The sequence below is a fragment of the Aphelocoma coerulescens genome, chromosome 5, assembly GCF_041296385.1.
Source record: "Aphelocoma coerulescens isolate FSJ_1873_10779 chromosome 5, UR_Acoe_1.0, whole genome shotgun sequence".
NCBI lineage: Eukaryota > Metazoa > Chordata > Aves > Passeriformes > Corvidae > Aphelocoma > Aphelocoma coerulescens.
The window spans coordinates 20789425-20815796 of record NC_091019.1 but is presented as its reverse complement, the minus strand read 5'-3'; the positions used below and the strand labels follow the sequence as shown (position 1 = coordinate 20815796).

Genomic DNA, 26372 nt, shown 5'->3' with positions numbered 1-26372 from the left:
GACTCCCAGCGCAGCTTCTCACTGAGAAAGTTTTTCAGCCAGGTAATTAATGTCTGATGTTGTGTGAGCTTCAGAAGGGTAAATGCAGTGTTTAGCTTGCTTTTAATTTGTATTTATATTGCAAGTGTTCTCTGTTGCCATGGCATTTTCTCTTTTGGTGCCTCAGTTTGCCTTTGCTGCCACAATGGGAAGACCTATACCTTAAATGAAACTGTGTACAGCCACGTGTATGGGACCGAGTGTGGTGAAGTTGTCTGTGGCCCTAATGGACAGATCATTAAAACCCTAACCCCCTGCAGAACTCCACCTACACCAGCTAAAGGTACTAGATTGATAAGAGGCTTGGTGGTGATTCTGTGGAAGTCTGTAATGGTAATAAGATTTATCCATCTTGGAAAAAGACTCTTACTGCATGTCTAGGATAAGAACAGAATTTAAGACTTTTGAAGTTTCAAAACTGAGGGATCAGAGCTTGTGGGTCTTGTGGGGAGGACCAAAAGTGTAACTTTTAGAGATTCTTGCTGACCTTACTGTCAGTGAGGCTAAGAGACAATAGAAAGATTCAGAGATTTTTCACTACAACTTTTACAATAAGCTTGAGCATATCACATTCGACACCCTGGTGTTGTTAGTCTCAATATTTCATATTTCTAAATCTTGTTTTTCTCCATCTTATCATCTATAACAGACTATGGTTCTTATTGTACTGTTTTCTGCATTGGAATAAGTGAGTCTCATATGGGTCACTGGAATATGAAAATAAAGCTTCCTGGCAGTTAACTCCTGTTCAAAAGGGATTTTCCGTAGTGAATGGAATGTGAAAAAGCAGAAAATAGGAATCAAAAAGAGATAAAAGAGAGTGGGAAATTTGCCACATAATTATTACAAATAAAAATAAGCAGCTAAAAAAAATTTATTATCCTGGTAGCAAATTATACAGGGGCAACAAGGAAAAGTAAAAGTTAGCTTCTCTACTCGTGATTGGAAGAGCTAAATACTTGATGGTGAGCCTGTGTGTTTGGTATTTACTGAAAATGTTAACAAGTGGAATAAGTACAGTGGAGTAATACCTAGAAAAGGAAGGATTATTGAAAGCAGACTGTAGGTGGCATAGTAAAATGTCTACTGGTAATGTCTAAGCATTGATCTGTCTCTATTTAAACCAACAGTTTCTTTAAAAGAAAGTATTAAAAATCCAAATGGAGTGCCACTGGAAATCACCTCTCCAAAGTCAGGTGAAGTACTGCAGGACTAGAAATGTTAAATTGGAATGAATAAGTGACAGTAGAAGGGGCTTTTATTGTATTCTATATAGAAAAAATACATACAAGTGGGAGTGTGTGTGTGTACTATTACAGCACCATACCGTGTAATAGAGAGAGTGTTTATAAATACAGAGGATGTTTTGAGTGTGGATGTGTACAGAATGTAGTAGGGGCAAAAAAATAGATTTTTTTTTTTCTCTTTTCAGTGGTTGTAGAGAATGTAAGAGATGTCATAGAGTTTGAAAGTAGAGTAGTGGAGGATTTTAATATAAATTGATTTGATTTCCCACAGAACCACATATGCAATATGTAACATCTGCACCTCCCTCATCAGAGGTAGCCACTCCCTGCTTCTGCAATGACAACGGACAATTGATACAAATGGGTAAGAAACCATGCAATTTTCTTTTCTGCACCATTGACATGGAAAGATGTACTGATAGATGAAAGTGCTTCAGCAAGTGCTCATTCTGCCTGTCACAGTTAGACATTACCAGAAGTTGTTGCATCTTTGAACTGTAGCTAACACCTTCAGAACTACAACTGTCCCACATCCAATAACTTTGTTCTGGTTTGAACACCCCTGGTGTAAAGAAACTTATAGCAGTTGCTGATATCAGCAGAGCTGTGAATCCCAAACTGCTGAACATGAGCTTGTAACTCACAGTAATAATCCAAAAATGGAGGAGGAAAGACCCTTCATCTATTAGTATGTCCTGCTTCCCCTACCTCCTGGTGTTTGTGAAGACCAGATGCACTCCATGATGTATTCAGTATTGTCTCTTCTTGTACTCATTTTCAATTCCTTCTAATGTATCTAAGAGCAGAATTTCAGATTAGTCTTCAGCCATTTGGATTAACTGCTCTCCAGTTCAGCCCCTGAATGCCAGGAGCTGCACACAGACAGTCCCCTGAGCATGGCTTTTGGGTACAGACCCAGATAGTAAAATGCAGGGCTGAGTATGCAGCTGCTCTGTGATCAGGCCTTGGACTAACACTTGGGTTTTGCCCTTGCAGGAGAAAATGTTTCTCTGCCAGTGAATGTATCAGGTCGTTGTGCTTACTCTGTCTGCAATAAATCATGTCAGATTGAATTAATTTGGGCAGAGTGTAAAACTGGTCATTCTCAGACCCTCAAGATATGTGATCCACATTCTGAAGCCTGTCTACCAACACCTGCTCCTGGTGTAACAAACCAAGTTCCTGCTCCCACAAGGACTTCTGAGAGTGACTGTCTTGCACTCATCCCTCCCAGAAAGGTGAGAGCTTTTGAAGAATATGTGTTTCATCATTCATCATTCCACAATTCATGCATTGCCTGCAGGCCAAGATTTGGTGTTCTCCTCTGATGCTGGTATCCAGCACCACAGCTGGACTAGTGTGACTGCATTAGATGATTTAGAAGTATGGCAGAAACCACCACTGAAAGAATAAGTTGAAGATTCTTCTGTTCACCTGAAACACCTAAATGACTGTATGTTGGCAGAGGTACCTAAGCTGAACAAAGACTAGGAAGCCACATCTTGCAGTGTCCCACCACCAGAAGTGGTCAGGACCTTAATATATATACCAAAAAAAGTAGATATCAAGGCTCTGTTGATTCCTATATGGTTCATATTGCCTGGTTTCCAGAGCCAGAGTAGACACCAAATATTGCCATGCTAGACAATTAACTGGATGGAATGTGTTGCTGTGTGTGATTTTAAAGATTTTATTACATTACTTTGTTACTTGCCTCTCCTCTTTTTTTTTTTTTTTTTTCATTGATAGTTTAATGAAACATGGAATTTTGGAAACTGCCATACTGCCACTTGCCTGGGAGAAGGAAACAATGTCAAATTGTCTGTCATGACTTGCCCACCTCAGCAACTGAAATTCTGTGTCAATGGTTTCCCATTCACAAATCACTCTGATGAAACTGGTTGCTGTGAAGTCTCTGAGTGTCAGTGTAAGTTGCAGGAGAATTCCTGAAATTTATGTTATGTTCAGCAGGGCCTCAAAAAGATAAGTCTATCTGGTCAACACCTATATTATGTTCATATCAATTCAGTAAGATACAATGTAACAGAAATGCCATCTGAAATTTCAGCTGTTGAAAGCAGATGTCCTTGCTAGGGTAATTTTTCTGTATCAAGCTGGATATTTCATCTCTGACTGGAAGCGAGTAAAAAGGTTAAAACCAGCTTGTACTTACAGGAAGCTCAGTAAAGTCAAACTTGAAGCCTGTCATTCTGTCTTCTAGGTATTTGCAGTGGATGGGGAAATGAGCATTATGTGACTTTTGATGGAGCATACTACCATTTTAAAGAAAACTGCACCTATGTGCTTGTGAAGTCAATTCATCCTGACTCTCACAACTTCTGGATTCACATAGACAACTACTACTGTGCTGCCACTCGTGGAGCAATTTGTTCAATGTCCCTTATCATTTTTTACTCCAACTCTGTTGTTACTCTGACACAGGCAATGGAACATGGAAAAGAAACAAACTTGGTAAAGTATTGTGCTAGAATGAATTCTCAATATTATTTTGCTGTAGTTATATTACTGTACTGTTAAATGCCCTGTCACAACAAAGAATTAAGCTTGTAAAATATGGAATGGGTAAGAAATGCAATTACTTTGCTTCTTCTCTTTCTTTTTTGCTTTGTGTCAATAAAACTCTGTATATACTAAAATTCTGGGAAATTATCACATAACTGAAAATTGTGGGTTTTGTCCTGATATGAGTATCCAAATACAAATTGCAACATATTAAAAAGCAATATTAGACAACTGCTTAATAGACTGCCGGTGATAGACATGATTTGGTTCACCTAAGGTCAGAATTTCTGCTGCCCTGCTTTCCAGTTGCACTTATCATGTACCTTACTCAATGAAGGAGTGTCCATAAAAACCTTTTGTTTCTTTTCTTTTTAGATTTTGTTTGATGATAAGAAAGTTGTCCCAGACATTTCCAAGAATGGTATCAGGATAACCAGTTCTGGCCTTTACACCATAATTGAAATACCTCAATTAGAGGTTTACATCTCCTACAGTCGACTTGCATTTTACATAAAACTCCCTTTCAGCAAGTTTTATAACAATACCGTGGGACTCTGTGGTGAGTGTCTTCATCAGCTGACAAAAATTAATGCAGTGAATTTTCCTCCTTCTTTCTCTCATTACCTTGTAAAATCTCTAAATGCTTGCAACTTCACTATTTCTCACAAATGTTAATAAATTTATTTAATGGAAAGACACTATCAGGAAATGGAGTTTTAAGTCATATCCTTTCATTCTGTTCACAGTCTGTTGGTGGATGGACACAGAATTTTTCTAAGCCCTTCCTTTTCATCATATCTACTTCATATAGAAATGTAGGAAATCTGGAGAGTCCTGTGCATCTCAGTTACTCTGACCGCCAGGAGAAATCTATCAACCAACACATCAATTCTGGTTTTCATGAGTAGCTGGCAAACTGTTTCTTTGAGCCTTCTCTTCCTAGAAACTATTCTTGTGAACTTACCAGGATCCCACATGTTGCTCCCTTTGCACAAGGAGGAGAACTTCCCCCCAGGCTTTCTCTAAAAGAAGCTTCATCAGCATCAATTGTCCTTGAACTGTCACTTTTATATTGCTATCAGGTACCTGCACCAACCAGAAGTCTGATGATGCTATGAAGAGGAATGGTGAGGTTGTCAAGTCCTTCAAAGAGATGGCATTAGATTGGAAAGTCCCATATCCTACCAACAGATTCTGTAATCCTGGTGTCTCACGACCATCAAAAATTGAGTATCATCAGCATTGTGTGCCTTCTAATCTGTGTAAAATCATCTGGTAAGACAACTCCCAAAAGTAAAAATAAGTTCACAAGATAATTTTGTGCTTCACTAAATGTCTTGGGTGAACTGATTCTAGGATATGAAGAAAATATAAAGTCTTGCATACCTTGTAAAACTGGGTGCAGTGAACTGATGTGTGTGTTCTTAAGCTTGGCAGATATTTTTCAGCTGCATCAGCAAAATCAGTTCTCCTTTAATAGAGTCTGCTTCTTGGCACTCCCTCTGCCTGTCAGTTCTAGAGAGGCCAAGTGGGAACTAGCTATAATTCAGTACCTGAAAGCTCTGAATGATATGGAATGCAGTCAAAATATAGTTAGAAAATGTGTGTGTCTGTTTTTAAAATAATTTTGTGGTTTAAAGCAGGATTTTCAAACATGCTAACATAAAAATATCAGCATATAGACTTATAGCTATGAGCTGTGTAGGAGCCTTTGCAAGTAGCAGTCCAACATAATATTGTTTCCTTTCAAAGCATTGTAAAGAATGGCAGGTAACACTCATATTTTATTAAGCTGTGTGGGTGTATTGCCTCTGAGAACACTTTGTAGTTGTACCTTGAGGCTTTGCCTGGGGCAGGGGGGATGGTTTGGCTCGGAGTTGAATTCTTCCTTGGAAGTAGCCCAAGGTTTTTCTTCTTGTTTTGTAAAGGACCCTGACAGAGTGCCATGGTGTGGTCCCCCCTCAGCCCTACTACGAGGCATGTGTGGCCAGCGGGTGCTCGGAGGAGCACCCCAGCACGGAGTGCCAGAGCATGCAGACCTACGCGTCCCTGTGCGGGCTCCACGGGGTCTGCGTGGACTGGAGGAGGCTGGCGAGCGGGCAGTGTGGTGAGCCTGGGAATGGGAGTGCAGTGAGCCTGGGAATGGGGCTGCAGTGAGCCTGGGAATGCGGCTGCGGTGAGCCTGGGAATGGGACTGTGGTGAGCCTGGGAATGAGAGTGCAGTGAGCCTGGGAATGGGCAGTGCGGTGAGCCTGGGAATGGGCAGTGCGGTGAGCCTGGGAATGGGGCTGCAGTGAGCCTGGGAATGGGACTGCAGTGAGCCTGGGAATGGGAGTGCAATGAGCCTGGGAATGGGAGTGCAGTGAGCCTGGGAATGGGCAGTGCGGTGAGCCTGGGAATGGGGCTGCGGTGAGCCTGGGAATGGGGCTGCGGTGAGCCTGGGAATGGGACTGTGGTGAGCCTGGGAATGAGAGTGCAGTGAGCCTGGGAATGGGACTGCGGTGAGCCTGGGGAGACGAGTGAGCCTGGGAATGGGAATGTGGTGAGCCTGGGAAAGGGCAGTGTGGTGAGCCTGGAAAACACCCCCTAGCGTGAAGCAAGTCTGGTCTGCTCTGTCCTCACCTTCTGCTCTGGACCTGAGAAAAAGCAGGAACAAACCAAAGAGGTTGATCCAGTCCAGAACTAGGGCAAAACAAGAGGGAACCAGGCCCACAGTAGCTCAGCCGAGGAGTCCCGTGTGTTCCCCAGCGCTTGGACACTAGATGGCAACCCACTGCTTCTCTCTGCCTGCTTTGCCCTGCTCGGGGCACCCCACGAGTCGGAGTGAGCACTGCTGGTCTTGTCACTTGCATGTTGCTGGCCCCATCGCCCCTCTTGCTGGAGCTGCAGGGACCCCCTTGCCCGGCTGTGCACACCCGGGAGGTTGCTGTGGTAGCCTGGACGCTTTGTCCCTTCGTGTCCCTGCATCGGAGGGTACACATGGGTCTGGGCTTTTTAACTTGTATGTTGCAATGCTCCACAGAGGCCAGCTGTCCTCAGGATCAGGTGTACAAGCCATGCGGGGAAGCAAAAAGAAACACTTGCTTCAGCAGGTGGGTCATTTCCTAAGGCGTTTTTCAAGTCCATAATGTGAAAACTGGCAGGGAAGTTTGAAGTTGACATTCTCTTGGGATTTAGGTGTCTTGATTGCCCTGGGCTACAGTTTTGCCTCTCATTCATTCTCATTTATATCCTAATTCTGTAGAGGAGTTGTTATGGACACCCTTCCCTCCCAAAATATCACATCGCTGTTTGTTGAAGGATGCTACTGTCCTGATGGAAAAATTCTGCTGAATGATCATGATGGCATTTGTGTGTCTGTTTGTGGTAAGAAATAGTATAAATGGTGCTATGGGGAGTGGGGTTAAGAGCCTGACTAGAAGTGCAGTTAAGGGGGTTGTTTTGGGTACAGAGGAAATGGGGGAGACCTTGTTACTGACCTGTTCTAGTGAGGCTGGAAGCATTCCCGATTGAGAGTTTCTGCCTGCACTTACATGCAGAAGGTGCAACTTTCAAAAGAACAAAGAGTAGCATGTTTAAGATGTTTTTGGGTTTACATCCTGTGACTTTGCACTCTGAATTTCTCTTTTTCTTTGTGGCTGATTCTCAGATTTCAATACTTTCATTCTGTTCCTGTTTTCCTGCTTCTGTTGTTTCCCCTGATTCAGTTACCTTTAAAATAACATCTAATTCATTTTATAGGTTGCACTGCACAAGATGGCTCAGTGAAACAGGTAAAAGAAAGGAAAACCCTGTCTTTATACTGTATCTGGGTTCTGTGACCTCCTACAAAAATGACCACATGAGTTGTTTCTTTTAATTCTAAGCTTAAAAACCAGTGAACTGCAATGACAGTGGGGAGAAAATCAAGAAGATTTTATTAACTCCAGAACGTGTTTAATCACTTGAGGCACAGAAACAGAAGGAGTAGTTGTTGGGAATCAGTTTCCTGGTAGAACCATCAGGCTTTCCTCCTGGAAATACATAAACCTGCAAAGGAAGGTGGCAAATAATGGAATTTTTTCTTACTGTTCCCTTCTTCTCCCTCTGGGATTTGAACTGCAATTTTCCTACACAATAAATTAGGTCTACTCAGCCCTACACTGTCTTGCAGCAGGCATTCATTGATATAATGCTTCCAGGTTTTGCTCACTGAACTGCTATCCCTCTTATTTTTACAGCCTAGGGAGGCTTGGGAGCATGACTGTCAATACTGTACTTGTGATGAAGCGACCTTGAACATCTCTTGCTTCCCCCGCCCTTGTGCTAAATCTCCACCTATCAACTGCACAAAAGAAGGCTTTGTACGCAAAATAAAACCACGGCTGGAAGACCCGTGCTGCACAGAGACAGTCTGTGGTGAGTGGATCATTCACATGTCATCATGTGGCATCATGTGCCTTCAGCAGTAATCCCCAAGGGAGATGTGGTGCCCCACAGGTACCAGATTCACATAGGTACACTGGAGTGGTAATTTCTTCCATCTACATGCCAGGACCTCTTGCTATCAGAAGAGAATTCCTCTGGTGTAATTTGTACTCTAAATGAGTGCCATGACCTGGCAGATACTTACACTGGAAAATCCCCTATGGATCACTGGGATCACTAGGTGGCTCCACAGGATTCTTTGGCTCTTGTCTTTCTGAGATAGGAGGGTGATCTCTCCACAGAGATCCACCCAATAAGAGAGGATGTGTTCATCTTCCAGGCTTCCCTAAGGCTTCCTGTGGAGGTTCCTGATATATGTTTGCTCTCAACTTTGCATTTCCACCCTCTCAGTCCCAAATGCCCACCATAGCACAGGAGTAGCCTGCTCCTAACCCTGGCCATTCCCAGTATCTATTTCAAGACAAAGGATAGGGGACCCTGGTGATGGTGATAGGATGGTTTTTTTCAAGCTTTGTCTGCAGGTAATGCTGCTGGATGGGATGCTTTGGCTTATTTTATCTCTGCTGTCTATTGCAGAATGTGATATAAAAACCTGCATTATCAACAAAACAGGATGTGACTTAGGTTTCCAGCCAGTGGTTGCTATGTCTGAGGATGGTTGTTGCCCTATCTTCTCCTGTAGTAAGTACTTCATTTCCTTAAGGTGTTTTATTCCTTGAAGTATTTGATTTTTCTAAATGAGGTAAAATCAGAGGTGGTAGCTTCTTCCTTTCTCAGCCTTTACAATTCAGCTTTTTTTTTTTCCTTTTTTTTTTTTTTTTTTTTTTTTTTTTTTTTTTTTTTTTTTTGGAATTGGAGTAACTGGTGCAGGTTTTCTGTAGCCAGTATTCAGTGAGTGTAAGTTATTGACCACATACAGAATAATGGTTAAACTGAACCCATCCAGAAGCTCTGCTGCCAAATTATATTTCCAGATTCACACACATAAGCCCATTGGCTTTGTTACCAGCACAGTGGTTAACAATAAAGAAAAGGTCAAGTAATTTCAAGTATGGGTAAAAAAAACATGAGATAAATAAATTTTACCTTATGAAAAATACCAGCGTGTAGAATTATCCCCACTTGAAACAAAACATCTAAGCAAATGCTACATGTGAGCTTCTGAATAACAACTAGTACCAGTACTAGCTGCTTTTTTTTCCCTTTTCATGTGGGCTATTAAGTTCAGCTCTACTCTTTGACTTCTCTAAATCACTCACAATTCAGAGATGAGTACAGTAACTGCATCATTCCTAGCACAACCTTTACAATATTTTTTCTTACAGTACCAAAAGGAGTATGTATTTCTGAAGGAGTTGAATTTAAGGTAGGTCTTCTTACAGACACTTCTTCCTATGAGTTAATGCTGCCTGAGTCAGAATTCTCTGAAGTTCTTGTTGTCAACACTCATACAAAAAGCAGGATTAGAATGGCCTGTAATTCTTCCCTGCCAGTAGTCTTATATACTACTGGAAATGGGCATTGGACTAGGTGATTTGCAGAGGTCCCTCCCAACCCCAAGCAATCTGTGATTCTGGAATAGGTTAGTGAATAGGTAATGCTAGAGACCAGTAACTTGCTTACTAAAAGAGATCTTGCCTATGCTTTAGAGTTGATGGGTCAAAACTGTGATTGAACACAAATCTCTTTGAATGTTATAAGATTATTGCTTGGTCAAACTGAGCAAAAATAGATGCTTAGAATTTATTTAAAAGATCATTTAACATCATTGATACACTTGGGAGTGTCAGCCTTGTGTTCATTTTGTGATGCTGATGGTAAGGTTTTAAAGGTCTGGAAGTACAATAATTTCAGGAAATTCTTCCAAAAATAAATCTCATAGACATTAATTTTTTTGACAGGCCAGGGGGACATTTATTTCTGAACCCTCTGAATTCTTGTCGTGGTTTTCTCTCTCCTCTATATTTCCAGCCAGGGGCAATGGTGCCTAAAAGCTCTTGCGAGAACTGCGTGTGCATGGATGAGCAGGATCCTGTGACACAGACCAACCGCATCCAGTGCCTTCCAGTGCAATGCCAAACCACCTGTCAGCAGGTCAGCACCTCCTTGACCACAGACAATGGCTGTTGAGTGGAAACAGGGACAGTAACTGCTTTCTCAGTGCAACATAGCAGACTCTTCTATTAATTGTTTTGTAAGTCCTTTTTAGGGTGCTGGTTATTTTTGCTCTAGCAAATTTAAGAGGTCACTCTTGGAAAGGTGCCCTGAGGGGAAATTATTGCAAACCTGTTAAAGTCTGACTGCTGAAAGATGTTTGTGTCACTCCGTTGGTATTGCCCATTGTCAGCTCAAAAATGAAGATTGTGAGGAAACTGCACAGTGGTTTATATGTTTCCAGACACTTTCAGGACTTGTGGGTGGGGAGTACTCAGCTACTTCTCAGTACTTGTGAGAATCAGCATTCAAGTTGTTCAATCTGTTCCTGAATATAAGGAGGGTGGTTGCCTTTCCATTCATGCCCAGATAAAGTCAAATGCACAACCAATGTTAAAAATGGACAAAACCTTTCATTACACTTTATCCTGAAGCCAGCCACACTCACCAGGAGACCAATGGATACCTAAAACACAGCACAGAAAATCTTCACAGGTCTGACAGCAACAGTTCTTGCAGATAACGATATCAGACCAAGCGGTGGTGCCAGACTGTGCAAGTAATCATGTGCTAAATTAATTTATTTGACCTGTTTTGTGTGTTAGCCTGAAGAAGAATAGTCAGTGAAAGGGTCTTCGTGGCAACTGAAGTACCCAGAAGTCACTATTCAATAAGGCAGAAAAATTACCAGCTTTGATTGTCAGGCATAAAATGGTTCCAACAGATTTCTAAAGGCAACAGAATTGAAACCAGAAGGTTGGCTCATTTCCTCTGCCATCTTCAGTGTATCTTTGATCCAAAGATGCTTCAGGGACAAGACATTGGTTAACATGGATAAATGGAAACCTTATTCCTACAGGGTTTTCGCTATGTGGAAGAGAAGGGTCAATGCTGCAGCCAGTGCCAGCAAGTGGCATGTGTGGCAAATTTTCCATTTGGCAATGTGACCATTGAGGTAAGCATTCCCTTGCTGTGCACTCAAGCCTGAATTATCAAAAAGGCCTCAGCATCTTTTCAACCAGTGTAATGCATTTCAAGTCTGGGAGGACCTCAAGGAGATGTAAAATATCTGTGTTTCCAAAGTAAATGTAGATGCTCCCTGTAGCTGTTCCCTGCTGTGTGCATCTCACAGGTACTACTATGTTGACAATTATATTCTCTGGCAGGAATGAAAATCATGTTACCTCCACTTCTCCTGACATGAAATAGCAAGAAAGACTTTGGAAGGGATGGTGACATTGTATAACGCTGCTCTTGCAGAGATACATGTGCTGGCTTCACATCACACTGCTCCCATCTGAAGCAGTTTCATTATTTTGCCCTGAAGATACAGAGATACACAGTGTGAGCAAGCTGATATAACTGTGCTGCCAGTGGTTCTGTATTTGCTGAGGCAGAAATCAAGTGATACAGCTGCTGGAGTGTAGTGTGACTTGGTAACACACACAGCTAATACATCATGTCCTGTGAATATAGCATTGTGTAGACATGAGCTGAGCCTTTAAAGGAAGGGCTTGATGATCTTGGAGGTCTTTTCCACCCTTAATGATTCTATGATTCCATGATTCTAACTCTCTGGCTTTACTACAGCCTGCTACTCCTGGGTATGGTTAATGATACTGTTTCAACCAGTGACTTGCCTTACATGCTATTGCTTCTCTGACAGCTCTTGTGTTCATCTTTTTTATTTCATCCTTTCATTCCTTGATGATTTATCTTACAAGCTATATTTTCCTATTCCAATATATAATTTTTATCTCTCCATGAGTAGGCTTTGCAGTTATCCATTAACCTCTATTGCAAAGACTTTTGTTCTCTTTCACTCTTTTTAATTTTCTTCCATCTATTAAAAAAGAAAACTGTTGAAACCCTTTGAAAGAGTTATTTTTCTTTTGTATATATTTTAGCCCACAAACATTAACACACCTACCTTCTGGCATTTCTGTTAATACCTTTATGCTCATTCTGGCATTCTTTCATTCCTTCCCCCTGGGTGGCCACAGAAGTGATTTTGCATAGACTGGTAGTGGGTGAGCTTGGTACATAATTTGTAGATGTGAGTTGCAGGCATCTCAGCCCTTTCAGAGTGGTGTGAACAACCCAGTCTTTGACAGTTCATTGACTTTATTACTGTTTCATTTTTCTAATTTTATTGCTATACTCCACTGTCTTTTTTTTCCCCTTTTCTTTTTTCCCCCTGTTTTTATCAGGTTGGAAAGAGTTATAAAGATCCATATGACAACTGTACTCAGTACACATGCACTGAATCAGCAGGCCAGTTTTCCTTGACTAGTACAATAAAGGTCTGCCTACCATTTGAAGAAGCAAACTGTGTGCCAGTAAGTATTTTACAGCCAGAAAAAGGCTTCTGGAACAAGCCCTGATGCTGGCCTGGGAGTTATCTTTGCTGTTTTGAATGAGTATTTCTTGATCTTTCTGGTATGATCATCCTTGTTTGAAGGAAATGTGCTTTTTCAGCCATGTGTCACGTGGAAGTAAAGCAAAAATATTTGCAAACAAGCCCACACAATTTACACTGTTGTGGGATAAGCACTAGAACTTGAAAGAGAAGGGTATTGGGGCAACAGCGAAGGGGACTCTTTTATCACTTGAGAAACATCAGCATTATAAAATGCCATTAAACAAGTGGTAATTCACCATGAATCCTTGGGGGACTGATGAACAAAGTGTCTTCTGACATATGGTGTACCATTAAGTGAGGAAGTGGAACATGAATGAGCAAGGGGTAACATTCATATCTGGGCTTTCAGCTATTGGTGGTTTTCAGTAACTTTCAGAAGCATTTTGGGACTTCACAGCAGATCAAAGCAGGGACTAGGACAGCCATGTACTTGAATTAGCTCTGGGGCAGGCTCTGCACAGGTCAGGCTGTTCAATTCCAGGGGCAGCTGTGATTCTCTGAGACTGGGGTTTTTATGCTGGCTTCAATAGGAACTAAACAAGATTAGGCATGTATTCCAGGGCATCTTACCTGGCTTGTGAATGATATATAATTCTAAGAAAATTCACTCCCTTCCTTGCTAGATTATTTGTTTGTTTGGTTGGTTTTTTTTTTTTGTGTGTGTGTTTTTTTTTTTTTGTTTTTTTTTTTTTTTTTGTTTTTTTTTTTTTTTTTTTTTTTTTTTTGTTTTTTTTTTTCCCCAAGGAGCTTTATATATAATTGGTACACAAATAGGTCTGATGAGGAATTTGGGTGGATTAGAAATGAGGGACTGTAACTGAACTCTCATCATTGCTACTCTCTGCTTAGCACTATATGCATCTGAACTGACTGTTCTGGTTACTTTCAATACAGGGGACAGTTGAGGTGTCTTCAGATGGCTGTTGTAAGACATGTGAGTGCATTAAATCACTGATTCTCTATTCCAATACTGTTTGGTCCTTCCCTGCTTGTAGCCCTGTTTCTGCATGCACTGAGAGCGTGCAGTTTCCACAGACTGAAAGACAGTTTTACAGTAGCAGAACTGTTCTGTACCTCACAGTCAAGACTAAAAATCTGCCTCATTCTTCAATGGGAACACTAACATTTTTAAATTTCCTTTTCTGTGCTTTTAAATAACCGAAGTACAGTTAGCTTGAACTATACTCCTGATAAGAAAACTTATAGAAAACATTCTATGTATTATTGCACCTGCAAAATTGCACAGAAACAAAAGTTTGGGGGTTTTTTTTCTGTAGCATCTACTCAGAAATCCTATATTGTTATAGAGCCACAAATGTGATTTATAGCCATTTTAGAAAAACCTAAAACCTTCATGTCTCCTTTAGGTCTTGATTCAACAGTATCTTTACCTGCGAAAGCTAGTCCACAAATGGAAAAGCACATTGACCAGTGGGGAATCGTTTGGCTGAATTAATGCCTCTTTGCACTCTCATTTGTGGTTTTGGTTGTGCATTTGAACTGTGAAAAGTTTTACTAGGATGAACTATCCTTGGTTTACTAGCAAATACCTTTCAAAACATTTGTTCCCCAGTGTGAAGAAGTCTAACAGAAGTGTTCTTCTGCCAGGTATTGACCTGCCACACAAATGCAAACGCAATGTGAAGGAGCAGTACATCATCCATGACAACTGCAAGTCAGCTGCTCCTGTCCCAGTGCCCTTTTGTGAAGGGATGTGCAGTACCTACTCTGTGTAAGTAGGAAGCCTTTCTCTGTCCTCCTCTGTGCCTTGTCTTCTTGGGTTCTTGTCACCAGTGGCCTGCAGCTGTTTGTCCCCTTCCTGCTGTTTGAAAGGACCCAGTTGGGAAACTGTGTGTGCAAAAGAGCACTCATTAGGAATGGCTTCAGCCTCATAGAGTGCCTTATCTTAGTCAGGAAAATAGATCCCTTGGGAAAGACATCAGCTAAATTTATTAAACATGCTATTAAACATGTCCTTGTATGGTTTTTGAACCGCTCTGGTGTTTACTGGAGTTTTTTCCTCCCCTTTGTTCTCTGCATGAATTGCTCTTCTCTGTCTTGCTAGAATGGGCCTAATCCAAAATCCACTGAAGTTACTGGGATTTTCCCCACTGGTGTCAAAGGATCTGGCCCTGCATAGCCAATAGCATCCTGAGGAAAGGCTGTTATGAATAAGCATAAAAATAGATAGGAAATTTTGTTTCTTAGTAGTACATGCATTTGGAGCCACAAATATGGATCAGGTTGGGAAGACAACAGGCAGCAGACTGATACGAAAAATCTCATTTCTATAGGTATTCTTTTGAGGCCAGTGAAATGGAACACAAATGCACTTGCTGCCATGAAAAAAGAAGTCACAAAGTGAAGGTGGAACTGGTTTGCTCGGACCATAAAACAGTCCAGTTCACCTATGTGTACGTAGATGAATGTGGATGCGTGGAAACAAAATGCCCAAAAAGGATAACATGAGTATAAACTAAAGGAAACATTTCATCTCCCATTTAATCCTTCCCTAGCAAGTGAGTAGTTCAGAAAATAGCTGTGAGTAACCTTCAAATGACCATAGTAGCGCTTTTTCTTTCTGGTATTATATGCAGTTATGGAAATTAGCTAAGATTTTACTCTAAATGTTTGTAGAATAAACTGCATTTCAAAGAGGACTTGCTCTCTTGTTTCAGTGATGCTGCTAAAGGGGCAAAGTGGCTGATGTCTTTAATCCCACACTGGTGTATAAACCAAGGTTATTACAAGACACTCTAGAGACAACTGATGCCTTTCAAAAGTCCTGCCTGAAGAAAGTGCACATTTTTAAACCATAACCACATGTATCACTTCATTTCCCTTAGAAGAGAAACAGTAATCACTTCCACAGCTGCGGTTCAGGCAAAGGCAGGACTTGGCTCAGGGCCACATTTCTGTTCTTCTCCCCAGTGGTCCTGAATCTACTTTGGTTGTGACTCTGGGTCACTGGAGGAAGTCAAGGTACTTTTTTTCCTTCTTCACAGTGAGCACTGTATCAGGGAGTGTAAAAACATGGTTCTTACATGTACTCTACAAAATTAATATATTTGCACCCTTATTGGGAGTCCTTATCTCACTGGGGTTTTTGTGTTCAGTCTCACTACTGGTTACATGACTGTGGTTCGTGTTACAAGTAATTGACTCCCAGCTGCCATGTCCAGTGGTATTGGTGACAGTATTTCATGTGGACACAGATCAAAATGATCCAACAATACCTTGAGAGTACACAAGGAAGGCAGAGGGTTCTGTTATTTGAGCAATTTGTTTTTTGTGACCTGAAAGAGAACTGAAGACTGTGACTTTCTTAGTGTCCTGCAGCCTGCTGTGGAAGCTTTTTGGGAATTGTTTTGAAGGAAATGCTTTGGAACTGACCAAGTAGACATGAAATGCATTATACTTTAGCTTTCCGTTTTTAAGGTGTTATAGCTCTTTAGCCCCAAGGAATCTTTGCTTCTTTTTCATAATAAATCCTTTCAGCAGATGTCAGGTTACTTTGATATGTACTGTTTCATTATGGTGTTACTGATCTTAAAATTGTGGGGATCCTTGACTTTGATTGTAAGTTATAGGAACCTCCACATAATTCAGTTAACTGTCAGTGCAATGTAGCTCCCTTGGAAGGCACAATTGCTTCACTGAGGCTCACATATAAATTTCACCTTAGTCCAGAAAACTGTTTTTATTGATACAAATCAAGTGCACAAATGCTTTTCCAATGCAAGAACAGTGCACAAAAAAAAAAGCACATTCCTTTCTTTCCTCCTTGTGTTTTCCTAATGGGGAAGAGGTCATTGTTGAGTGCTTTTGTCATCAGAATAGTAAGCAGACTCTGTAAGCAGTCATATACACACTCATGCAAATCAACCTGTCAACCAACCCTGCAAATCAATAACTGTCAGCAAGATGACTTAGCAGGAACAGGATCAGAAACCTTTTGCATCTGTGCATTATCTTCAGGTGGGAGAAGGAAATAAACTATGATCTAATCATACCAGCTGTCTTGAGATTTCTATTCTCCTGTCTCTTGTAGTGATGATGAGACTTTATACAGAAGCTGAGAATGGCATCGATTTAAAGGCATGCTTTCTTGCTCATTTTTGGAATGCATTTTGCTTTTCAGGCAAGTGAAATGCTCGAACCAAAGGCATATATCCATCTCCAGGATGCTTTTGATCATGTGAAATCTCACTTGCTCCTTCTTCATTCCCAGTTACACCTGGCACTCCATTTACTCAGTCCAGCATCTAACTGGCCTATGTGATACTACTTAAGAGCCCTTATGGCCAGGTTTTAAAGAGAACTCCTTGGTCCTCTGTTTCCAGGTGTGGAGTTTTACTTAGCTGCCAGTAAGGTAAAGCCTATTTAATGAGAACTTCAGCTTCTTCAGCTAAAAGACAGTCAGAAAATATTAGAGAATCACAGAATATGCTGAGTTGGAAGGGACCCACAAGGATCATGGAATCCAGCTCCTGGCCACGTACAGGACATCCCCAGGAGTCGCACCATGTGTCCGAGAGCATTGTCCAAACACTTCTAGGACTCTGTCAGGCTCAGTGCTGTGAACACTTCCCTGGGGAGCCTGTTCCAGTGCCCAGCCACCCTCTGGGTGAAGAATTTTTTCTAATCCCCAACCTTAACTTCCCCTGACATAACTTCAGGCCATTCCCTTGGGTTCTGCCACTGGTCAGAGAAGAGATCAGAGTCTGCCCCTCCTCTTCCCCTCACGAGGAAGCTGTAACTGCAAGGAGGTCTCCCCTCAGTCTCCTCCAGGCTGAACAGACCAAGTGCTCTCAGCCACTCCTCATACAGCTTCCTCTCAAGGCCTTTCACCACCTTTGTTGTCCTCCTTTGAACCCTCTTGTCCCGTTCCACCGTGGGGAACTGCGAGGAGTTCTTTTAAAAATAGATGGTCAGGAACGAAATTAAGTCAAGTGACAGACAAACATTGTATGTGAGAACGGTTTATTGGTAATGAAAAAAACAAAATAAAAAGTAGTTACCCTACTAAAGAGGGCTAGAAAAGACAAAGCAAGACTAAGGAAAATGGGAAACGATGGGAGGGAGGGAGACAGGAGAGCGTTACCACAGGAGGTCAGGGAGTGCCGCTGACGTTCGCGAGGCGGGGGCTGTGCACGCTGCCTGCCTGGGGACGGCTCCCGCGGCGACGGGCGGCCGGACACGAGGTGAGGAGGCGCTCGGGCACGAGGTCCGCAGACCTGGACAGGGTCGCGGTGAGGGTGGCAGAGGTGGGCTGGCTCGGAGGCAGACAGGGTTAGACGCAAGTGGCTCAGGCAAGGACGCAGAGACGAAGCAGGCAGGGCGTCGGTCAGGGATACAGGGAGACAGGACAGGGCGAGCAAGAGCCAGCGAGGGTAGGAGAGCCAAAAGGCAGGCTGGGACTAGGAAAAAAAGCAAACCTCAGCAGGATGGAGCCAAAGCAGTAGTACAGTCTCAAAAAAGCCCCAGGCCAAAAGCCCACACTCAAAAAGCAAGTTCGAAAAGCCACCGAGTCAAAAAAATAGAAGGCCCAAAAGCCCCGAAATCCCCCGGGGCCTGTGACGCAGTTACTTTTTATGCCCCCCGGTCCCTCCCAAAGTCCGCCTGCTCACAAGAGACCATTGGCCCAGTCCAACCTTCCATGGCAGCCCATTGGTGGAGGCCTTTCGCCATCTGATTGGAGAAGCCTCTCTGGAGGGTACGGTGGCTCCGGTACGGAGCTCCCTTACGGACTGTCTGTCCCCTGTGTGACATGGACTGGTTGGCAGGCAAAGCCCCCCCGGAGACAAGGCTTTCCTCCTAGCTGCCTCGTGGACATGGTACATGTGCAAACCCATCCCCCACACGTCTCTGATAATCAGTGTTGAGACAAATAAAAAGTAAATTGGCTCGTCACACCTCTCTAATAGCTTAATATCTTCCTTATATTGTGGTGACCAGAACTACACACAACACTCAAGTCAATGGCTCAAACATCTCCCCACCCACCACCATACCAAAAATCAGCATGGAGGCTGCTTGATCAAGCCGCTCACAAGCTGGCCCTCCTTGCTCAGTGCCTGTGCGTCTGCATGCAGCAGCAGCACTGCTGCTTGCACAGAGCAAACTGGTCTGCAGCTAAAGTCTGTGTGTCCTTCTTTAGGCTGTTGCCACAAGCTCCCTACAAGAATGGGCAAAGCTAAACACAGGTGACCGTGCCTGTGAGAGCTTGATTTGACCATGATCCTGCTGATGTTGCTGTGTGGCTGCTTCTCACGTGTGCAGGGTCAAGCCTTCCTCTGTAGCCCAAGGCCATCTCTTCCAGTTACTGACTGGTCTCTGCAAGTCAAACATTTCCCTGGCGTAACTCAAGAAAAATCAGTGGCATGACTCCAAGTACTGTTTCTTCCTTTTGCATGAATTCTTTAAACCAGCATAAACTTCAGTAGGGTAACCCCAGGAGAACCAGTGCTCAGCTGAGCCAGTTGGGCCAGGGCTCAGCTGGTTTCAGCCTGTAGCCATTCTTTCCTTATCATGCCAGGATGGTACTCCCAACTTGCTGAACAGTTCTGAGCCAACACACCAGGAAGTACTATCACATATTGCTAAAATAAATATTTGTCAGAGATACTGCCTCATGTCAGGTGAACAAGTCCTAAGACACTATCATTTTACTGGTGTTCCCTGAGTCTGAGTTACCATTGTAAGACGAACTCTGACTTGCCTATTGGTTTGAGGCTTGAAAAGACCAGTTCACAACACTGCTTTGATACAGTCTAGCTAAATACCTTTTTTTTTTTTTTTGCTTTTGTTATCAGTTATTGGCATTTGCCAGGAGGAGAAGAAAATTCAGGTTGTACTCTGAATTTTTATTTGGGAAGAGGTGCTATTCTGTGACCTAGTTCTCCACTGAGCAATCCTCTGGCTGTGGAATCTGAACTGTAGTGTTATCTATGGCGTGCTTTATCAATATCAATCTATTCTGATATCTGGAATCTCGAGCTGAGAACAAAGACTGTGAACTGTAAATGCCCTCTGATACAGCAGGGATTGTTTAAAAGAATGCTGCACCTACTTTGTTTCAGTGTACTGGCTTAACAATTAGAAAGTTGCAAGGTAGACATGAAAAAAAATTGTCTAAATATCACTCAGGAAAGTTATCTGATTAGTAATGAACCAGAAAAGAAAAGAATCAGGCAAATTCGATGGATCATCTTTTAGGTACAGGGGGAGAATATGGATTGAGTGGTCTGAGAGCTGTGCCTGATGCTTCTACAGATTCACATGTTCAAAGACATGTTCTTGGCCTTGTTTATATTTCCCTCCTGATCTAAGGTAACGACAAAGGCAGGACTTTTGTTTCTTTTATATGATTGTTTCTTTTATATGGTTGTAACATTTAAGTTCATAAAGCCTTCCTGCAGTGATATACAACATGGTATTTGCTACCTATCTGGCATCCCAAACATCCTTTAGGAGAAAGAACTGTGACAATTTTCCAGAGACACCAAGACAAAGGTATCTGTTGTGAAAATCTTTCTTGTTTTTACACTTCAAAGGATTTGATTATTCAGTATCTTTAGGGCAACAATAGAGTCTCAGTTTACGTTGTACAAGGCCATTCTCACATCCATTTAATCCTTTGACAATCAAAATGCCTCTCTCAGGAAAGCAACATGATTGGAGGCCTGCCTGGGTAATTGGCTTTCTGTCAGGAGTAGGCCAGAGTCTGATTACGGAGCCACAATAACGTTGAAATTTCCTAAGCTCTTTACTTTTGTCTAAAAAATGTGGAGGCCCAGTTTCATCAGTAGTCTGTAAAGCAGTTTAATTGATACTCCCTGCCTTTAATTTCATGATTGTTTTAAATTTCAAATGCAGTCTGTCCAGTGGCTTCCTGTAACCGTGGATTTACACTTCAGGTCACAGATATCCCTGTTTCACTCGAGCTTGATTTCTGCAAAGGCCTGTTTTTAAACTATCCTTCTTGTTGGAAAGAAAATTATTTAACTACAGATTCTCCAGAGCATCCAGTCCAGAAACCAAGAAAGACTGAGTGGGCAGGTTCATCTCATTTACCTAAGAAGTCTGTATAAATCAGGACTTGAAGCGCTGTACTCTTGCTGTGTAGTTACTGAAAATTGCTGTGCATCTTACCTCAGCCCAGCCCTCCTCTGGAAGTCTCCCTACCTCTCCTTCTTTTGACTTCCTAGTCTGAGGTAAATACAGCCCTACCTCATCTAAATCCTTTAAGCAATGTAAGGATTTGATTCCAAATGCCAATGTTATATATTTCTAACAGGAAGAACCAGCTATTTACTGCAAATTCTGCCTACTATATATCCTACTTTGAACATCTCAACCACCAGTACATCCAGTGAAAAACTCTTTCACCCTGATTTTTGCTAAGACTAATGCTGAGAATAGTTCCATAGCTTATAATAGCTTCTTTGTAAAGGGCTTAATCTCACTTGCTTTTAACATTTATCATCATATTCTGAATTTTCCCTTTGCTCTTTTTTTGGTGTTTTGAATGTAGTCTTTAGTAACTGATCTCATTCTCAACTCTGACACTGAATGAGTGATATTTTGACCTACATTAATGTCCCTTGGCATGACTCCAGCAAATCAAAGGGAGCTTAAAATTGGGCTAAATTAGCAGTGAATTTGGTGCCATTCCTATGTGTTTTATAAGTTAAATTCAGCTTCAGTGTATGAAGGTGTCTGAAGAAGTGCCTAAACCCTTTCGTGTTCCAGCTCTGAAATGGTTTGTTTCATGTCACCACCTCTCCCTACACTACTATTCAAAGAGAATCTTGAGGCAAGTCCATTTCCACTCCTTTACAGCATCTTGACTTCAGTTCTTTACATACCTGGACATTATTCTGTATTGACTGATCTATTTCCTGTAATGCCGTAAAAACCTGGCTTAAAACCAGAGTTTAATCTGACCTGCAGTGAGCATTGTTCTATAAACAAAAGGCTACTAAAGTGCACTGTAAGCATACCAGCTGCTACTTTACGGCCTGGAATTAGCCTTTCCCCAAGGGCTGTTTCTCTCAAGGACCAGTGCACAAACTTTAACATCCCCAAGCACCCCAGTTTAGTTCTAGCGTGCCTACTTAAACTTCCTGTTTGCTCTTGAAGATGTTTTCTGTTTTTTCAGACTTCAGGTTAGGTATGGAAAAGATTTCCTGGGTATGTGATATATGCTATAAATCCCTCTTTCTTTGGTGTTGATCCAGGATAATTTTAAGGGAATGCTGTAATTCATCACACTATTCCTAAATAAGTAGTTTGGAAAATCCTTTGAAGAATTTTTATAGCCTGCAATTCTGGTCTGTATGGTGAAGTTCTTGTCTGGAGTATGTTTACTGAGAACCAGGATAGCTCTTGTAGCTCCTGTGGATGTTTTTTCTTCTCCATCACCAAAGAATTGGCCTGGACATCTTCCTAGAGACACCTGTGCCTTTCCAGGAGCAAGTAGTTGATTAGGTGACATTTTTGTGTCCTATGTTGTGCTGTTGATAGTAAATCATAATAATTATCCTTATAGCCATTATAAAAGGAAAATCAGTTTCAAACACATTCTCATCCTACATCTACACTTTCCTAATGGAATAACTATTCAGTTACTGGTCATGCAAAGATTTCTGCCAGAAGGAGAAGCTATGCCTATTAGTTCACCTTTCCCTCAAGCTCAATGACTTGAAAAACATCTGAAAAATAAACCCCAATCAAGTTGAAAAAAGCAAACAAAGGTTTCCCAGCAGTCTCATGTTTTGCTTTCAGAGCAATGCTCACTAGTGTGCTCAACTCTCCTGACATGTTTTTATTAATAACTAATGAATTAAGCTGCTTGCTTTTGATGTTGATTTTTCCCTGCAGAATATGACTCACTGAAAGGAGCTTCTTTGCACCATGGGCATGAGGGTTAGCACTCTGTCCTGGGGCTACCTGACTGATATTTGTTGTGGGACGGCATAGCACTTCTGATAACAAAATTGTCTGTTCTATACAAATGAGTTGTTATTTTATCTGATGAACAGTTCTACAGTGTCGTGTAATATCATCCTTGCTTGTAGATACTGAAAGATTCCATAATACAGTTCTATTTCAATTCTACTTTATCGCTTTGAATTCCCTAGTTTCTAATAGCTTTGGGCCTGATTCTCTTCTACCTTATATTTTATAAATATGTGATAATTCAGGACTCTTTTTTTTTTTACCACAGCTTTTTATTGCAGCTTTAAAACTGAACTACATTTTTTGTTTTTATTTCCCTCATAAAGTGGGCTGCCTTGCCTGAGAAAGATTCTTCTAACAAAATAAAAAATAACAAAGTTTTTCATTATCATCAGCAAAGATGAATTACTCTGTACATGGAGCTTGTAAAGCGCTGCAGGCTCCAACTATTTGAACAAAATAGTCTGTTAATAATACATGCAAGGGATTATTAGTAATTAAGAACTGTTTCTCCTTGTTCCCGCAGTCAAAACAAGGGAGCAAACATTGAAACATGTAATCTTTGTTGCTAATGAATTCTGACTGGACCAGCAGGTCCTGCTTCATGTGCACAGCTTTCTTTGAAAGAAAACTAAATTAGTTATGTATCCCGTCTGCACTACAGCTCGAGCCCTGAGATGGGTCAGTACTGTCCTTTAGAGTAGAATATATGCTTACACCAGCAGAATCTAAAAGTGAGAAAAGCCTTCGCTTCCTCTGAAAATCCCATCCTGTCATTTGATACAAGAAAACATTGAAAGTGGTGTTATGATGTGACAGAAACGTGGTGTGACAGGATCCCTAGGCAGCCAGTTCACTGAAGTGGAATGTTTTTAAAGAAGAAAGGGCTCTCCCTTGCCAAAAAAAAAAAAGCAGTAAAAACCCCACCAGAGATCTTCCAACTGGATTTTACTAGAGTGCAGAATAATAATCTGCAGCAGGATGACCCTGAGAGGGAGTGCAGAGCTCTGGGGCGAATCTGATTTTAAAAGGTTTGCTTAAATAGGTCTCCTGTCAGCTGTGCTATGAAGAGTAGGTGCTTTCCCCCAGTCCAGCCCCTGCCAGCACCTCTGCATTACCAGGTCTCTTCAGGGTCCCTGGGAAGGCTCCTTCTCTCTCTCACCTCTCAGATCTGGCTTTGAGTCTGCCCTCAGATGCAGGGAAGCCCTGCTCCTTCTCTCCCAGTCTACACTCCTGTTGCAGGCTCAGCTCCTGTCTTTCATACCCTCTCCGTACACATTTGCCCTCCCACATCTTCCCCCAGATAAATCTGTGCATTCACTCTCAGGAAAGGAGCCATCTCCCCTTCCTTGAGAGGGATTACTTCAGGCTGCAACAAGTACTGGGCAGTTCCTGGTATCTGTGAAAACTGTGTGGTTAATTAATGGTGAGTTATCCCTGCAGAGAAGGACTCAATGATACTGGAGGATGTAAACTTGGAAGTGAGCTGGCAATGTGCCCTTGCAGCCCAGCCAGCCAACTGCATCCTGGGCTGCATCAAAAGAGGTGTGACCAGCAGGCTGAGGGAGGTGATTCTCCCCCACTACTCCATCCACTCTGGTGAGAGCCCACCTGGAGTGCTGCATCCTGCTTTGGAGTCCCCAGCACAAGAAAGACACAGACCTATTAGTTCCAGAGGGCTGGAGCACCTCTCCTATGAAGAGAGGCTGACAGGTGAGTTTGTTTGGCCTGGAGAAGGCTCCAGGGAGACCTTATGGCAACCTTTCAGTATATAAAGGAGGCTGATAAGAAAGGTATAGAAAGACTTTTTACCAGGTACTGTAGTGACATGGTAAGGGACAACAATTTTAAATTGAAAGAGATTAGGTTTAAATTGGGGATAAAGAATAATTTTTTTTTAGTAGCAGTGGTGAGACATCAAAACAAGTTACCTGAGGAAGTTGTGGATGCCCCATCACCAGCAGTGTCAGGTTAGACAGCACTTTGAGCCACCTGGTGTAGTGAAAGATGCCCTTACAGGGGAGTTGGACTAGATCATCTTTGAAGGTCCCTTCAACCCAAGCCACTCTATGAATGTATGATTCTACGTGTTTTCTCCTCTCCAGAGACACACTCTTTATCAAACAACAAACAGCAGTTATTTTCACCCAACTGAAAATCTGTAATAGTTTCTTTGATTTTTTGTTTGTTTGTTTTTTAATAAATGCAAACATCAGTGAAAAACATGGCAGTGTTCTGCGCCCCTTTTAGGCTGAGGAAGCTACTCCATACCTCCTGCCACCACCAAAAATCCTCCTTGCTTGTTTTCTGGGCTTGTGGCTCTAACCTGCCAGGACACACAAACTCGCTTTCTAGTTGTTTACCTTGCAGCTGGTCTCAGCCTTTTTGCAGAGCCATACCCTAGGCTTTTGTGCCACAAAATATTAGCAAAGTAACCGCAAGTTATAGTAATTTCTGCTGTTATAAATTCTTGTGCATAATTACATCACTGGAACAGAAACCATTTTGCAAGTCTGTCTTTCTCATCCAGTGATGTTGTTACTCCAGGGCCCACTACAAACACTGAGCACGGCATCTTTTTTTTCTTTTTTTTTTCCTTCTTACATAAATCCTGGATTTCTTTGGGCATAGGTTTGCAATACTGTGTCAGAAAGTAACCTTGGTCTGAAATCTTTGCAGTATTTTAAAATACGACAAATTGGCAAGGTGAAAAAACCCATTAAATGATTTTTCAAAAATTCTTTAACTTAGATTGCTATGATGCTGTATTCAAAATACTTTTTGTGCTCTGGCTTTTGACGAATACCAAGAATATTGTAAGCATTCCAGAAATGAAACTTTATAAAGTGCCAGTTCATTCACTCTGGTAGGTCTTAATCTTTCCTTTGCAATATCTAAAGATCAGAATTAAAACAATGAAGCTATTAACAGAACAAATTAAAAGTCAAAAGTCTATCTTACACCTAAAAGTACTGAGATGTTTTCTCATGTTTTGATAGAATATTAGACTAAACTGCATCCACAAAGACTGCATTTTAAGAAAAAAGCACCACAGTTTGACCATATGTCAATCCTAGGTTAACATTTTCCTGATTGACTGGAGATTATTTTTGGATTCAAGGGAAACATGGGAAAAAATTCTTTTTAAAGCCAGTTCTGAAGATAACATGATGGTCTTCCATTTCATTAAATATCAGAATGTTTAGCATTATGAGACTTTTATTTATGATCACTATGGATAAAATTAACTATTCTTAAATGGTCTTTTATATCTGTAGATAGAATTTATGATTTCCTAAATGTATTTTGAGAATCATTTCCCCCTGTCTGCTTGCACCAATCTATTGCCCTCACATTGGTATGATATTCTGTCAATACATTTACATCATCAGTTATTGAACATCTTATTTTGGATAGCTTTCCATCAGTTTTAGCGTAACATACATATATAGAAAGTATCCCTCATCAAGCACTGCTGATTGTGTTACCCTTTAAGTCAATTTGAAACAATCCTGTGTTGTTGTTGCAGGTGTTACTGCTTTTACTTAAGCCAATATAAGGCAGAACAAAATGCACTGAAGTTAGCAGAACTCTAG

At 41.6% G+C, this 26372-nt stretch overlaps 1 protein-coding gene across 4 annotated transcripts in view; it reads left to right on the top strand.

Moving 5' to 3' along the window:
* Positions 1-15473, top strand: part of LOC138111368 (mucin-5B) — a 46122-nt gene extending 30649 nt beyond the window's left edge. For all 4 annotated transcript variants that reach the window (XM_069016988.1, XM_069016986.1, XM_069016985.1 and 1 more), the window contains 21 exons: positions 167-322; positions 1170-1235; positions 1558-1650; positions 2283-2524; positions 3036-3213; positions 3508-3758; positions 4185-4368; positions 4892-5084; positions 5738-5916; positions 6832-6901; positions 7054-7175; positions 7551-7582; positions 8030-8207; positions 8814-8918; positions 9563-9603; positions 10209-10331; positions 11251-11346; positions 12602-12730; positions 13708-13747; positions 14422-14545; positions 15108-15473. In XM_069016988.1, the coding sequence (XP_068873089.1) occupies positions 167-322; positions 1170-1235; positions 1558-1650; positions 2283-2524; positions 3036-3213; positions 3508-3758; positions 4185-4368; positions 4892-5084; positions 5738-5916; positions 6832-6901; positions 7054-7175; positions 7551-7582; positions 8030-8207; positions 8814-8918; positions 9563-9603; positions 10209-10331; positions 11251-11346; positions 12602-12730; positions 13708-13747; positions 14422-14545; positions 15108-15282 (2777 nt within the window). In that variant the 3' untranslated portion in view covers positions 15283-15473. The remainder of the gene's footprint in view (positions 1-166; positions 323-1169; positions 1236-1557; positions 1651-2282; positions 2525-3035; positions 3214-3507; positions 3759-4184; positions 4369-4891; positions 5085-5737; positions 5917-6831; positions 6902-7053; positions 7176-7550; positions 7583-8029; positions 8208-8813; positions 8919-9562; positions 9604-10208; positions 10332-11250; positions 11347-12601; positions 12731-13707; positions 13748-14421; positions 14546-15107) is intronic.
* Positions 15474-26372: the final 10899 nt, after the last annotated feature.